This window comes from Mixophyes fleayi, chromosome 7 (assembly GCF_038048845.1).
Source record: "Mixophyes fleayi isolate aMixFle1 chromosome 7, aMixFle1.hap1, whole genome shotgun sequence".
Classification (NCBI taxonomy): domain Eukaryota; kingdom Metazoa; phylum Chordata; class Amphibia; order Anura; family Limnodynastidae; genus Mixophyes; species Mixophyes fleayi.
In genome coordinates, this window is record NC_134408.1 from 4,164,757 (window position 1) to 4,180,174 (window position 15,418).

Consider the following 15,418-nt stretch of genomic DNA (forward strand, 5'->3'; position numbering starts at 1 on the left):
TTGATGAAATATATATACCTATAAAAATATATGTATAGAGAATACATCTTAATAGAAAAAATAATTTCATTACCCACTTTTGGCCATTTTAATTTCCCCCTCCTACAGCCATTGCCCCCCTGCAGACATATTCCGCTCATCATCCCCCCTGCACACATTTTCCACTCATCCGCCCTTGCAGACATTTTCCGCTCATCTCCCCCTCCCCCACAGACATTTTCTGCTCATCTCTATTCCTCTCCCACCCAGCACCAATTTTCCTGTGAAAATTAAGTTAAAAAAAAAAATGTTAATACACTTACCTCATCAACCTGTGGGAATCCACTGTGTGCCCTCTACAGCTAATCCTATACGGCTGTGTGTGACGGCACGATGTCACGCACATCCGGCACGCGAAAATGTAATTTAAGATCCCGGGAGCACAGTGAGTCGGACCGGCCCACACTGCCATCGGCCCTTCTGGCATTTACCAGAAGTGCCAGATGGTCAGTCTGGCCCTGTCTGCAAGGATACTGAGATGGCCACATAGGACCTCCCTCCTTGTACAGACAGGACTTTGGGAGCATCTGTGAGAACACGTGGAACACTAACCGCCGGACCGGGGTTCTCTGGGTACATCATCCAGGAGCAGGTTAGTTCCATTAGCCCCTGTATGGACTGAGCATTCACTTCCTCAGAGTTATACTGGAATGGACTATTTCCAATATGTCCTCATTACTTCACACTGAGTATGATTCCATTATAATCTATTTAGATTTATACACTACATGATTACGAGTATATTTTACTTTAGTTTGTTTTGTCATCTCCGTTTATAGGCATTTACCAGACAGCCCAGGCTTGCATTTATTGCTATGTTATATCTATCTACATTTTCTTTGATTCAATTGTTTATCCAGTGCACTGGTTATTATTGTATGTCCACTGTTTGTGGTTATATTTAAAACTGGCAGCTTTTAGCTATTCACTGCTTCAATTGCAATATGGTTCACCTTATCTCCATCTAACATATCGGCACCTGCTCCTGGGAGTTTTTTTTTATCTATTACTGGTTTAAGTTCCAGTCGAGACTTGTTAATAGGCTTTAAAATGCAAGTATTTGGAACCCCCTTTATATTTTTTTGCGTTTAACACTACTGTGCCACTAATTCCAGAATTGTGGACCCTAATGGAAATACACATAGTCCAGGCATTTTAGTACCTTCCACGTCACTAAGTTCAGTTTGATCTGTTACCTGACATTAGAGCATCATCCACGCCTGAATTAAGTCAGTGAGAGGATATCAGGATCTTGTGTCACCTTTGTACATTTCAGCTCTCATATTACAATGGTTTTTGTGTGATATCTTTAGTACATCAAATGCACCTGGAATATGCAAAAGGCATCACCCAATCTCCACCACATCTGTTGAATACAGATTCTGCAGCCACCACCTGGGAACTCATCCGTCATTACCTGTAGTCTCCACCCTTTGGATCTCCTTGAATTATCTTGTTACACAACATAAGATCTTCTGCTCGTGGGCTCAATCACTAATAAATCCATCTCCTCCAAACTAAAGGAAGAAGAGATTGAATCCCTGATGCTTCCTCCATCTTAACCAGCTAAGTGATGCTCTTATTAATATAAACAGCTGAACAAAAACAGGAGCGTGATGTCACAAAATGACCTTTGAGCTTCAGGACCTTATTTCTACAATTTTGCAAATGAGCCTTAATGAACTTGGAAAGAAATAACTGTTGTTTATCAACTCTAGAGATGAATTCTGAGTAGTATAAATAGATACCCAGTTGCTACGGTATATTCTTGCGCTATATAAATAAATGTTGATGATGATGATGATGATGATGCCAGCACTTTCTGAATGATCAAAGGTGTATTGTCGTGTGTAGATGTGTATCCTGGAGTTGTTGTGCCATTTACTGGAGGGGTGTGATGATTCAATTGTGTCACCAAAACAATAATAAAAATGATGACACATGCAGCTCCACTGACAATGACACATATCTGAAAGAGAGGAGAAAGCTTTGGGTAGAAGACACATCACAAGGACCTCGCTGACTCTTACAAGAAGAAATGATCAAATACAATGACAGTGTGTGCTCTGAGCTGCTTTATGTATGACACATACGTGCTAAGAGCTTCCACGTGTATCATACACATGTGCTATGAGCTGTACTATGTATGACACACACAGACACAGTTCACTTGTCATCCAATTCATTCCTGTTCTTGTCACAAGTCTATAAATAGAATCCACAAAGCACAAAATGGCTCCCTCTGTATTGCTATGTGCTTAAATTTTCAGAAGGGCAACTATATTGCTGCCAATGTGCAGGGGACAAGTTGGAGATTATTGTGGAGGATCAGACGTTTGCACTGGCTAATGGGAAGAGTTAGTATGTAATAACGACAGTCACAATACCCCCCACCGCTCTTATGATTAAATTATGACGTTGATGATGGTGACAGGTGTCTCATGAGGATAATGATACACATAATAGCCTATCATCATGCCTTTTGTATTAACACGCAATTATATTCTATTATTTGTTTTTGTGTTAGTGCCTTTCACATCTGGGGTTTTTGATGGACATTAGTCTAAGTCAGCATCAGATTGTGCTCATTGTGCAATCAGTCATTATAAGTTTCCTTCACCACACCAACAAGGTGGGACCAGTTAGGTGTCTTTTAAGACAAGGAGGCCCCAGTATTGTTAAATGTTACTACACCCCTCTATACATATAATATGCCTGGCATTTAGCTGCACAGCTTGTAGGGTGGATATTCCCATTTTGTCCACTGTCTCATACCCCTCTCCAAACTGTGCCTGTTGCCCCCACACCTCCCCTGCAGCTGGGTACAAGGAAAACCAGGTATATATGTAACTTTGTTCTCAATGTTACTGCAAACTATTATTATCTGATAAGTAAAATATGATTATTCTCATCAGCATTATTACTATATTTATTATATTACTATAATTATTATTACTTGATGCACATAGGGGCATTTTTAGTAAAAAGCTACCTGACATAACCATAATGTCTTAGGACAATCTACTATACAAACCTTCTGCAGACAGCACACTGGGTTGGAGTTGAATTAGAACCCCCATCAGTACAGGGCAGCAATGCCAATGAGAGAGGTTTCCATGGGGTCACCCACAGAGTCGGAGGTGTATAGGAAGCAATGACATCTCCATGACCAGGATAATGTAGCAGTGACACTCACTATAGTGCAATATTATATTATTATTCCATATTTATTGACAGAGACAGTTTGTTTCGACTGAAGCAAATTTGTGCTTCTCTATGTAATTGTGTCATTATATACAGGATAACTTATTTGTGCACTATAGGGATCTGCTATACGTTATTGTCCTGTAAATTGAACTATGGATCTCTGTATAACAAAACTGTTCCACAGAATTTTCATTTAATTCCACATGTGACTGTGGAATTTAACAATTTTCACCTGTGGAATTTGGACTTTAGTGACCCACACAGAATTCTGTCTATCATATTTGTTCCACCCCAAAATCAAACCTCACCACACAGCAGAATGAATTGGTTTCCCAGCTCTATTTATAGACTGTGAAAATCTATCAAATGCAAATTTATAAATGCGAAGCAGGACGGTGAATAAAAGTAAACATTGTAGTTTTTGCTGCAACTTCCAACATCTGTTTGCTACCCACCAGAATTATAATGAACTGTGACAAATCATTACGACAGTTGCGTCTGGGAATATTATACCCAGAGTGAGATTTGGTAAAATTGCTGCTGGAAATATACTTTCACAAAATTTCCTTTGTAGTAAATTTCACAGATCAAATCAAATAGATATATGTGACCTTACCTTACATCTTCTACTTTGTGGTTGCTGAGGCCCCCCTGATCTTTCCACGCCCTGTTATAATATACAGACATGATAGTGAGACCCCACCTAATATGTGCGTGTGTTACCTGTCATGTACCATGCTTTATAATATTACCTCTCGCAACACAGTCATGTGTCACCTACCCTAATAACATGCTACATACTATCTTATCCTTCAACACAGTCATGTGTCACCTGCTCTAACATGCTACATACTATCTTATCCTTCAACACAGTCATGTGTCACCTGCCCTAATAACATGCTACATACTATCTTATCCTTCATCAGTCATGTGTCACCTGCTCTAACATGCTACATACTATCTTACCCTTCAACACAGTCATGTGTCACCTGCTCTAACATGCTACATACTATCTTATCCTTCATCAGTCATGTGTCACCTGCTCTAACATGCTACATACTATCTTATCCTTCAACACAGTCATGTGTCACCTACCCTAATAACATGCTACATACTATATTATCCTTCATCAGTCATGTGTCACCTGCTCTAACATGCTACATACTATCTTATCCTTCAACACAGTCATGTGTCACCTACCCTAATAACATGCTACATGCTATCTTATCCTTCATCAGTCATGTGTCACCTGCTCTAACATGCTACATACTATCTTATCCTTCAACACAGTCATGTGTCACCTGCCCTGATAACATGCTACATGCTGTCTTAAGTTAGGTACACACTACAGGTTTTTCGTCCAATAATTGGACAAATCAGCCGACGTCCGACTGTTTGATCAGATATCGTGTAGTGTGTATTCTTACACAATAATCTAAAGTCACCCCAAAGTGTCGATCATCGTGTTGTTTGGTTGGTCGTACTGTTCATTTTTTGCCGACCAATCACCTTCCAATCCTGCAGTGTGTATGAATTCACCCGGCTATCGGCCAATAATGTATCTCAGAGTGACAGGTCTCAGTCTGCCTGCTGCTGATCTTGTCATGATCCAAGGTCTCTGTCAACTGTCTGCTGCTGTTTTGCTTTAGAGAAGAGACTGATATTGATGGTATGGGCTGCTCCCCCCCTCTCTCCCCCTGCACATGTAGTCTTAACCCTCTGTGTGCTGGCTGGAATGGATAAGATTAGTGCAGCATGAAAAGATTAGAGCAGCGTCCGTCCGTTCCTGGGGTTAAACTTCAGCTGCTGGAGATAAAGCTGTCACACAGAATTTACGGCCTGTTTACAGTTCGGCACTTAACACAGTGCTGTGTCAAGACAGGCTGCCCAATACAATTGCCGGGCTCCGCTGAACATCTCTCAATTAATTAAGACCTGAGCTGTCACTTGCCTTTTATGGACTATCTTGCAGCCGATAATTTTGACAGATGAAGAGCAGAGATCTGATGATAATCGTGTATAGTGTGTACACGTCAATCGGTATGCTGATCGGGATTTTTTTAATTTATTCTGTCGTTGGTATATCGTTAACCGTTTACTTCTCTGTAGTGTGTACCCAGCTTTATCCTTAAGTTGTTATTTATATTTAGGTGCACTCAAATTGTAAGTGAAATAAATCATCTTTATTGGAAGGCATTAAAAGTGATATATAGTTTCCATTGCGAGTGTGAATCCCCAATAAAGCTGGATTTCACTTTAAGATATCATGACAATGCTTTAAAGTAATCTAAAGACAAAAAGTGCTACATTGTTGATGTTATTGTGAATGCCAATTGTACCTGCTTTGCTTTGTTTATATTTGCATGTGGTATTGTACTGTGAATTGTATATTTGAATGCCATTTAAACCAAGGGCTACATTTATAGCCAATCCTATTACCATGACAAGTCTTAGAGTCCGCAGCATAGTTGCCAATTCCGCCTATAACAAGCGGAATTGGGCTTCTTTTTTAGTGAAGTAGTGGGGGGTTTTTTTCACTGCCGCGGGTAGCTTTTTTTTGGGCTTGGACACGTTCTCCAAGTCCTCAGGCTGCATAATGGTTTTTTTTTTTTTTTTTTTCCCGCTGTTATCGTTTTTGATTGGTGCATTCAGATTTATTTTTTTTGTGGGCGGGTTGTGCAGCGAATTCCTCCAAAGAAATGGCGCTTTGTGGGTGGGCGGAGTCCGAGGAGGATGTGGAATAAATCACAGGAAGACGTATCTAGAGCAACCTACTGAAATAAGTGCTGTGACAGACACACGATCGCTGCACTTATAGCAGGTATCGCCCTCCCCTCCCCTCCCATTCAGTAAGCTGCTCATGTCAGAAGACTGCTTTCAGAGCCCTGGGGCTGTGTGGTATAGACATACCAGTGTCCTAAATTACAGCATTTGCTTTTTCATTTGCCCTATCAGTTTATAAATGTGTCCTCTTGTGTTTATAAAGGTTTTCTAAATGGAGATTCAGTGTAGAAATTTGTGTTATAGAAAAGGACAGTCCCCTGTAAGTTGGGCTTTTTTGGGGGCTTTTTAGGATTGGTTTGGGCTTGTTTTTGACTAAGTGGTTGCTTGTTTTTCATTTCAGAGTTGGCAATCCTAGTCCGCAGGCTTTCAAATAAAATTGTGTTTGTTAAGCCCTATAGTGGCGCTCAGTTGTCCCTTTGCATTGTTAGGAAAAATCTTGCTTCTCTGCTGTGGCGTGGGTCCTATTAACTCTGGCCAAAGTCAAAACCAATGACGAGACTCAGAGAGAGAAGAAGCCATAAGTCCACGCTAACCAAAGATACCAATCATCTTATCCTAAACAATTGTGCCCACACCATCACCCCTGGGCCACAACAGGAGTATAAATCAAAGTTACAGATGTACATATGTCAGAAATAGTGAGATAAAATCAAAGCAATTTTTACAAATGCTGTGTGTTTCCATTTTATTATTATTATTATTATTATTATTATTATTATTATTATTACTTTTTATATTGTGTTTATATTGTTATCATATGTTCGTATTGTACAGATTCTTAGGGGGGTATTCAATTGACGGCGTGATCGCCGAAAAACGAGCGCTCTAAAAATATTACCGGTATACGGTAATATTGCACGTAAAAACCGTTCATACGGTAATTAACCTGCTGAATTTCAGCTCGCAGCTCCTGAGCCGCGAGCTGAAATTCAGCGAGTAATTACCGTATTAACGGTAATATTTTTAGAGCGCTCGTTTTTCGGCGATCACGCCGTCAATTGAGTGTCTCTATACTTTGTCTGTGAATGTTTCCTGTTCCTATGCTGACAGGTTGGATTTTACATTTATTAACCAACTTTTTAGAGATGTGTCTTGTTCAGACTCTTACAACAATTAAACTCAAAAAGAAACAGGGATTTTACTGACGAGGATCCAGAGGAAGGCAGAGCTCAGAGCTTTCACTGCAAAAAGTCTAAGACTGGTTAAGAACAGATTTATATTCAAACTATTGACCAAAGATTTGACCACACATAACTTAATTGTATTCGAGGAAGGTTGCAAATTTGCACTTTCTACAAGACCTAATTTCATTGATCTGTTTGTGGATCTCAAAATGTGTGTACATGCATTCAGCTGTAAAATATATTTTGCCCATAAGGATCTAAAACAAAAAGATTTTCGAGGGTCCATAATTGTTTTAGATATAGTTGATGAGGGGCTATTGATATTTTAGAATCCCTTTTAGAGGAGATTGGTATGTAAATCAGAATGTTAATGAAAATGAAGTAGATATATTTAATGTCAATGAGTCCTTTGCACTACCTCAATTGATGAAAAAAAATCAAAATGTTATCCCCTTCTACATGAGAGTGTTTATATAGAGAGTTTTTATGAAAACATGTTAGATGACTTTAAGAAACTGTTTAGGAAGGTTGGTAAGGAATAATTGAGAGACAACCTTTCCTGTGAAGAGAGAAAAGCAATATGGATCTGATGGCCCAGTTAAAGTGGTCACTAATTTTGCCTATCTGCGTCCTCAGAACATAGAGCTGTGGCTGGTGTATTGTGATCGGACCCCCCCTCATAAGGTACCAGTTCTTGGTGGTTTTAAGCGCATGCTTGGTGTGATTGGCTTGGATAGTGTGCTGTTTGGTACATATTCCTTTAGGATTGGGTCTGCCACGTCCAAAGTGGTAAATGACGCCTCTGTCCAGTGCATTAAAGATTAGGCAGGTGTAAGTCTAATGCTTACATGCGGATTGTGTGGTCTTCTCTTCCTCTCTGATGCTCGTCTTGCTTTCTGCTACCTCTCTCCTGCGGTGACACAAGGCTTTGGTTGCTTGTTGGTTTTGTGGGCAAGGGCGCAGACGAGGGATTTCACCTAATTTTTCCTCTATATGTGGGCCTGGATTGGCTTTTGGCACCACAAGGTTTTTTTTATGGTTTTACCTGCTCTTGTGTCTTCCACTCCCCCCTTTTTCTCTTTTTCTATTCTTTGTTTCTTTTCTTTGTCCTTTTCCTACTTTTGCGGTTACCATTATTCTTGTCCTTTTATTTTGCGGTGGTTTTCTGACATTTTCGTCTCTGTCGTTTTCTGCACGGACAGCCAACGGTGGTATTTTCCTTACCCTTTTTCCATGTTTTCCTCTATGTGTGGCTCCTGCTCTTCACATATATTTTCATATCTCTCTATGTTTCATTAAGGGGTTGTTGGTTCTTTTTCCTGCCTTACAGTTCAATGGACCCCACTGCAGATCTGAGTGTTGGGCCACTCCTTCGTATACTAGGCTGTTTTTTATCGGGCAGCTAGAAATGCTTCCTCCTTCCTGGGATCTTTAGTGTTTTCTTGGTTGGGTCAGTGAGTTTGTGTTTGCCTGGGTTTAGGGGACTACTTTCTAGCAAAATCTCCAGGCAGGGGGTGCCCCATATTTTAGTGTCTTGGGGGGGGGGGGGAGGTAATGATTTTGGCCACATTAAATCCATGGATTTGAATTTGCAGATTCAATCCGACTTGGCTTTTGTTAATTCATCATGGCCAGGCCTGCTACTTTGCTGATCCGATATAGTTCCCTGGAGGGTATGGTGGACCTTTCCTGATGGGGGGTAGTGGATAAAGCTTGGTTAATTTACTTGTGGCCAGATTTCTATGGTTTGTGGATTGAGCACTTGTTGATTAGGTTCCAAAGTTCTGCCCTTTAGCGGCCTGATTGGGGTCATTTGACCAATGAGGGCATGGGTTTGTTTATTGGGGAGATTTATAGTTCAGCTAGATTAGGTTTAGGTATGGGGGAGGGCCGTGGTTCTTGAGATACCAGGCATGGCTGGTTAAATGCTGTGCAGTCGGTGGCCAATGCTTGGTGAGCGCACATTACTTTGGTTTGGGGCATTCTGAACCTGTTTCCCTTCAAAGAGTTGGTTACAGTTTTGGGGCAGGTACCACCCTTAGGGGCTGGCATGTTGGTTGCACTTCCTTCAGCCCACAGGGGATGCGGCTTCTAGGATGCCCGGGATAATTGATCCTCAAAGTAATGTGAAGAATAATATGTGCACACAGGTGAAAATGTTACCCACGGTGATTGAAATCCAGAGGGTAAATGACACGCTTTGGGATATCCGGTTGTTGGGCCTTGCCGTACTACCTACTGTTTTCTCCTCCACCATACAGTTTTTGGTTCCTAAATAATCTCCTTTTATTTTCCACAATTATGTCTGATGTCAATTATTTATGGTAAAGTGTTAAGAGTGTAAGAGGTTAGTTAGGGTAAGAAAATCAACCTTTAAGGATTTTAACAATCATCTGGGAGAACTGGAGACACTGGTCTGTGGATGAGGAATTGTCTGAACTAATCATACATTATTTTATGTAGGACATTTCTCTGATTTTGAAGTTATGGATTTTTTATACAGATACTGACTAACATTGTGTGTTTTACAGAAGCCTTTTCTTCACATTTGCAATCATGTTAAAAGGCTATTTTACTGTTTTGTACATGTTTTATATCTATTTTTAAATGTCTTTGGGATGAGATCTATTGAATAAATAAATAGAAAACTTTTTGGGAAAGTGAGTTATATGTTTTTTGTATATTAACCATACACGGGCACACAAGAGTATTTTACACTTCATCTTTTCTTCTACTTTTTTGTTTATCCTATATTAGAGGGGTTTAGTAAGCAGCATACTCAGGGTTTTTTCCCATCTAATTAGTACCTTTCATTTTATAATTTTAAAATTGAGCACCAGTGTTTTATTTTTCTGTTTTTTATGTGGACTGTTTAAAGATCAATCTATATTCTATATGACTACTTATTATACTATTCTGTGCCATCTCTCACATTAAAGTAGTGACGGTGATGAGGTATTATTCGCCGAACTGAGAGATATCAAGTGAGGTATTATATGTTTGTATCAAGATACATTGTTACAAGATAACAAAGCACTGCTATTTGTTGACACCACCAGGGGTTCAGAGGTTTGCCAGTACATTAATACATACATATTAGTACACATACATAAATATATTAATTAGTGATTAGTGTGTTTATTTTTTATTTTTTATACATGGTTTTTGTAAAAGAAAATCACCTTTTTCATGTTATGCATTACTGATAAACATCATTTATCTTTTTTTGCATTATTACATAATTACAAACAGTTTTCTTATTTTTTTTTATTTTTAGCACACCCATATAACTATATATTTGCCTATTTAACGTGCCTCGTTAAAAAACAATTGAATAGCTTTTAAGGCGGCTGCCTCTCGCTCACTCTATACTTTCAATAGATCTTCTACTTGAGCGTGAAGCGACCGTTTGAGCAAAAAACAGGTGTGTTAAAAAATGAATTGAATAGTGGGTAAGGTTAACCCGCTCCAAAATTAGTGAAAACCACATTAAAATGAATTAACACGGTGCAAAAACAAAAATCACGGTCAATTCAATACCCCCCTAAGTGTTCCGTGCAGAATTCCACCTCTCATGTCTAAAATGCAAACCTCACCGCACAGCAGAATGAATTGAATGTAATTATCCCAGCTCTATTTATAAACTATGAAATTCTGTGAAATGCGAATTTATAAGTGCAGACATGTTGTGAAAAAAGTAGAACTCAGTTTGTCGAACATTTTACTCATATCTGTTTGTTACCCACAAAAGTATAATGAAATGTGACAAGTCAATGATAATTAAACATGACTTTGTGTATTGATCCATGATTCTGCGGCACAAATCATTAAGACATGTTCATCCGGAAATGTTATATGAATTGTGAAATTTGGAGAAATTGGCGATAAAAATGTACAATTTGACAAAGTTCACCTTTTAGAGAATTTGCCAGTTCAAATCTACAGAAATAGATAAATGTCAACTTACATAATCTCTTGTACTTAGTGGTTCTCCCGGCTCCTCTGATCTGTCCACGTCCTGTTATAATATACAGACATGATAGTGAGACACCAGTTGATATGTGTGTGCGTTACCTGTCATGTAACATGCGTATTATACTATATCCTCCTTCAACATAGTCATGTTTTACCTGCACTGATAACATACTACATACTATCTTTTCCTCCAACAGAGTCCTGTGTCATCTGCTATAACAACAACTCTGCCACCTCTCACTTTATTGTAGCTACAGTAGTGAGTTATTGCTCTCCTAATTTAGAGGTATCAAGTTATATAATAATATGTTGTGTTCCCTCATTATTTTATCTCATGACGGCTCTTCCTAAAACATGGTTAGGGCTGTCTAACTTTCTTCTCTGTATTAGAAAATAAATGTTTGTGTAAAGATAAATAGTTATAAACTATCAAGGCACTCCTATCCTATTCATAGTTATTCATCCAATATCAATTATTTAACTCTTTGATTCAATTGTTAAGAGTGTTAGCACACAGTCACAGGTAATTAAGTTCTCAACTATTAAGGTCACTCATAATCTTCATGGAAACTTCATGACTTGGTCAGATTATTCTTTGTCATACTCTTCTGTCTATCACGGTTAGAAAAATGGTTCTTAGGGAAAATATTAGCCCATATTCATAACCACTAACCATCCAACTGTGTTCCATTAAAGTGAGGTCTCAGTATGTAACCAGTAATCAGCAGCTGTATAGCCTCTGTCAGCTGGTGGTCGAATGAACAAATTCTATTTCAGATTTTCTGCTCATATGGCAGTGAAATAGCATTAATACATCACATCTGTTATGAATCTCCTCCCACTTGTCTACAGAATTTAAGTTATGTCCTGTTACCCAGATCAGAAATTAATATATATATATATTTTACAATCTCTTATTTTGTGTTCTCTGTTACCTCTCACATAAACACAGTAACACCTAATACTGTGTTACTATAGGCGGCACCGCTCCTAAGCTTACTCTACAGATAATCATATGGAAAATAAGGATATAATAAGGGGTAACCATGTATTGACTTATTATTACTAATTGAACAGGTGCAGTTGGAAAATAATTCAGCCAACAACATGCTATATACTATCTCCTTCTCCTTTAACACAATTTGCCTTTCATAGCCCAGTAATGCATGTGCATTGACTACACTAACTAATGTGCATTGACTAATTGGTCCACTAACAATATGCAGTGCTGTGTCCTTGGCCCTCTGCTCTTTTCTTTGTGCACCTCTTCACTGAATGATCTTATCTGCTCCTTCAGTCTTCAGAACCACCTCTATGCTGACGACATCCAAATCTACCTCTTTTCTCATGTTCTCCATCCTCAATAAGGTGTCCTGCATTCTCTCTGCCATTTCCTCCTTGTTGTCCCAACATTTCCTCAAAGTCAATAAGGCTAAATCTGAACTTATAATCTTCCCTACCTCTAGAGACTTCTTCACTCCCACCCTCTCCATCATTATTGGTTCTACCATCATCTTCTCTTCACCCCAAGTTTGATGCCTGGGGGTCACCCTTGACTCCTCCCTCTCCTTAACTCCTCACACACACAATCCCTAGGCCAATCTTGCCACTTCCATCTCCATAATTTTTCCCAGATCAGACCCTCATCTCCACTGATGCCAACAAAACTCTCATTCATTCTGCTCATCTCCCTCCTTGAATACTGCAACTTTCTCTTTACTGGCCTCCCCTGCACTCTTCTTGCTTCTCTTCAGTCCATACTAAACACTGCAGCCTGACTTATCTTCCTCTCCCGTCGGTCCTCATCTGCCTCCTCTCTCTGTCAAGTGCTACACTGGCTCCCCCTCGTTTCAGAATTATCTTATTACATCTAACCCTCACCTATAAAGCTCTCTCTCTAAAGCTGGGTACACACTACACTGTTTTCGTCCAATAATCGGCTCAAACAGCCGACATACGACCGCTCGTTCAAAAGTCGGGTCAGTGTGTGCAGTTACACGATGGTCGAAAGTGCCCAAATGAACGATTATCGCCTCATTTGGTTGGTCGTAACTTTTAATATTTTCGTTCCAATCTCGTTTCCGCTGTGTAGTGTGTATAAACTTCCGACCGATCCACAACAGTGAGTACGAAATTACAGTCATTGCCCACGACAACATGGCTGTAAAAAGTCGCTAATGGGACGTCCGCTCTTCCCTTTCTCGTCCTAAACAAGGCTAGTGTGTATGCAGTCCATGGACCGAGCGATCAGACCATCGGTCGCATGTAAAATCGCTGGGCATAAAAAGTTGGTCGAAATTTCTGTAGTGTGTACCCAGCTTAACTCTACTACTCCTTATCTCTCCAAACTCATCTCAATTCATACTCCTTCTCACCCTCTGCGGTCTATTATTATTATTATTATTATTATTATTATTATTATTATTAAGTCCCAAGTGATTGAACAATTGAGCCACCTGGCTAGAAGTAATCATCATTAACAAAACAGGTCTTATTCAGAAACATTTATTTGAGCACAATAGATACTATTAAATAGCATGACAGAAGTATAATATTGATATAGAGTGAACTATACACTTAACAGGGAACACCAACATCTTTTAAGAACTCGGGGTAAGCTCAACCCTCAAATAATGGGACATTGTTCTCTTCCACCATCCTGGAGATTTGGGGACCATTAAACAGGGCTATAAATGTGCCAGTTATTTTCTATATTATGTGAGAAGCGAGGTACAGAGTAAAGTGAAAGCAAGTCCTCGTTTCCTCACACACAGGTGCAAATTTGAAATCTTATTTGAATTTGCTTATAAATCTAAATAGGGGTCATAGAACATTTTAGCTGCAGTGTCCCAAGCTCTATAGATAATAGATCCTGGACCTGTACTGAGACTTATACTTGGCTTATACTTGGCTTCTGCACAGCTCCCACCATCCACAGATACAAGATTGTGCAGCTCCATAGAAAATGCACTGATTCTTATGCTGTAATAAATGTTGCATAAAGATGAGGGAGCAGAAAGCGCCCTCAGAATGATTATAAGTCGGATGGGACATAGCAGAGAAAGGCAGGAGAAGGTGCCTCTCTGGAGGTCATTCCAATCCTTCACTTTCATAGGAGGCTTGAGCCAGCTGAGCATTCTTACATGATTCTTATACCATGGCTGGAAGGTGATCTGTCACCTCTCATGTATAAGCTTCATTCATTGGCCACTATCACAGTCAATAATTTTAAACATCCAATCATCATTGATCAGATAATTATTTCCATAAGACTGAAGTCAGAATATACCGCACATTGTATTAGTTGTCAGGTGGACGATATAGGTAATCACTGTTCAGGCTAATAAAATTGTAAACTTAATCTGTAACTATATGTTGCTGGTTTATACACTTGCCAATCATCTATCCAGGATGTCATCCTCCAACCTGCAGCAATGGATGGTGTAAATTGCATCATCTGTCTCTGACCAATCAAAGCTGAGGTGGAAGTTTGGATCCTTAAATCCAATTCCACCATTAATTTAGCATATTTAGCATACTTTTAGGTGTAGGTGTGTGTGTATGTGTGCAGGTGTGCAGGTTTGTTATTGTGTGTACGTGTATCTGTAGATGTGTCCATACTGTAAGATCTAAAATTCTGACCCAAGTCTGCCTGTGGTGTCAAGTATATCTGGAAGCGCTTCAATCAGCTGGAGAGAATTGACACAGACCAAGTTCTGTATACAAGGAATATTCTCTAGTTTATTGATACAATGATACAAGTTTTTATAGCCTACTGGATAAATGAATCTTGCGTCATAAGCATAGTCTATACCATCAGTTATGGGAAGCGCTACTGATTAACTTTCTCGCGTATTCTAGAGGTGTTTATTTTTCTCCCCGTTCTAAGGACAGATGAGCCTATTATTTTTATCTAAAAGGGAGCCGGTGGTGCCACAAGGGCACAGCTCCCACACTACGAGCTGAATATGAAGCTACTTATTGTTTTCATATCTTGTTACAGGTGTTCTCTATGTCATGTTAACTTCAAGGCTATAGGCTTACATCTTGGAAGACTGCAAATCAGCAGAAAAATGAATAATCTCTTTTAGCAACTAATATTTCTATGCAAGTTACAATAAATGGCTGAACAAAGGCCTTATGAGGCCTTAACAAAAAATCATATTTAACAATACCTTCCAACTGTCCAGATATCGGTGGGATAGTAAAGGTTTTAGAGCTCTGTACTGCTGTCCCTCCCATGGACATGTCTGTCCCGTGGGTGGGGCCATACCCCCCACTGTGAAATG

At 39.4% G+C, this 15,418-nt stretch overlaps 1 protein-coding gene across 1 annotated transcript in view; it reads right to left on the minus strand.

Moving 5' to 3' along the window:
* Positions 1-994: 994 nt before the first annotated feature.
* LOC142098579 (uncharacterized) overlaps positions 995-15,418 on the minus strand; it is a 35,860-nt gene continuing 21,436 nt past the window's right edge. Inside the window, exons 6-8 of the mRNA XM_075181418.1 lie at positions 11,122-11,172; positions 3,863-3,913; positions 995-2,008 (exon numbers count right to left, since the gene is read on the minus strand). Of these exons, the coding sequence (XP_075037519.1) occupies positions 1,754-2,008; positions 3,863-3,913; positions 11,122-11,172 (357 nt within the window). The 3' untranslated portion in view covers positions 995-1,753. The remainder of the gene's footprint in view (positions 2,009-3,862; positions 3,914-11,121; positions 11,173-15,418) is intronic.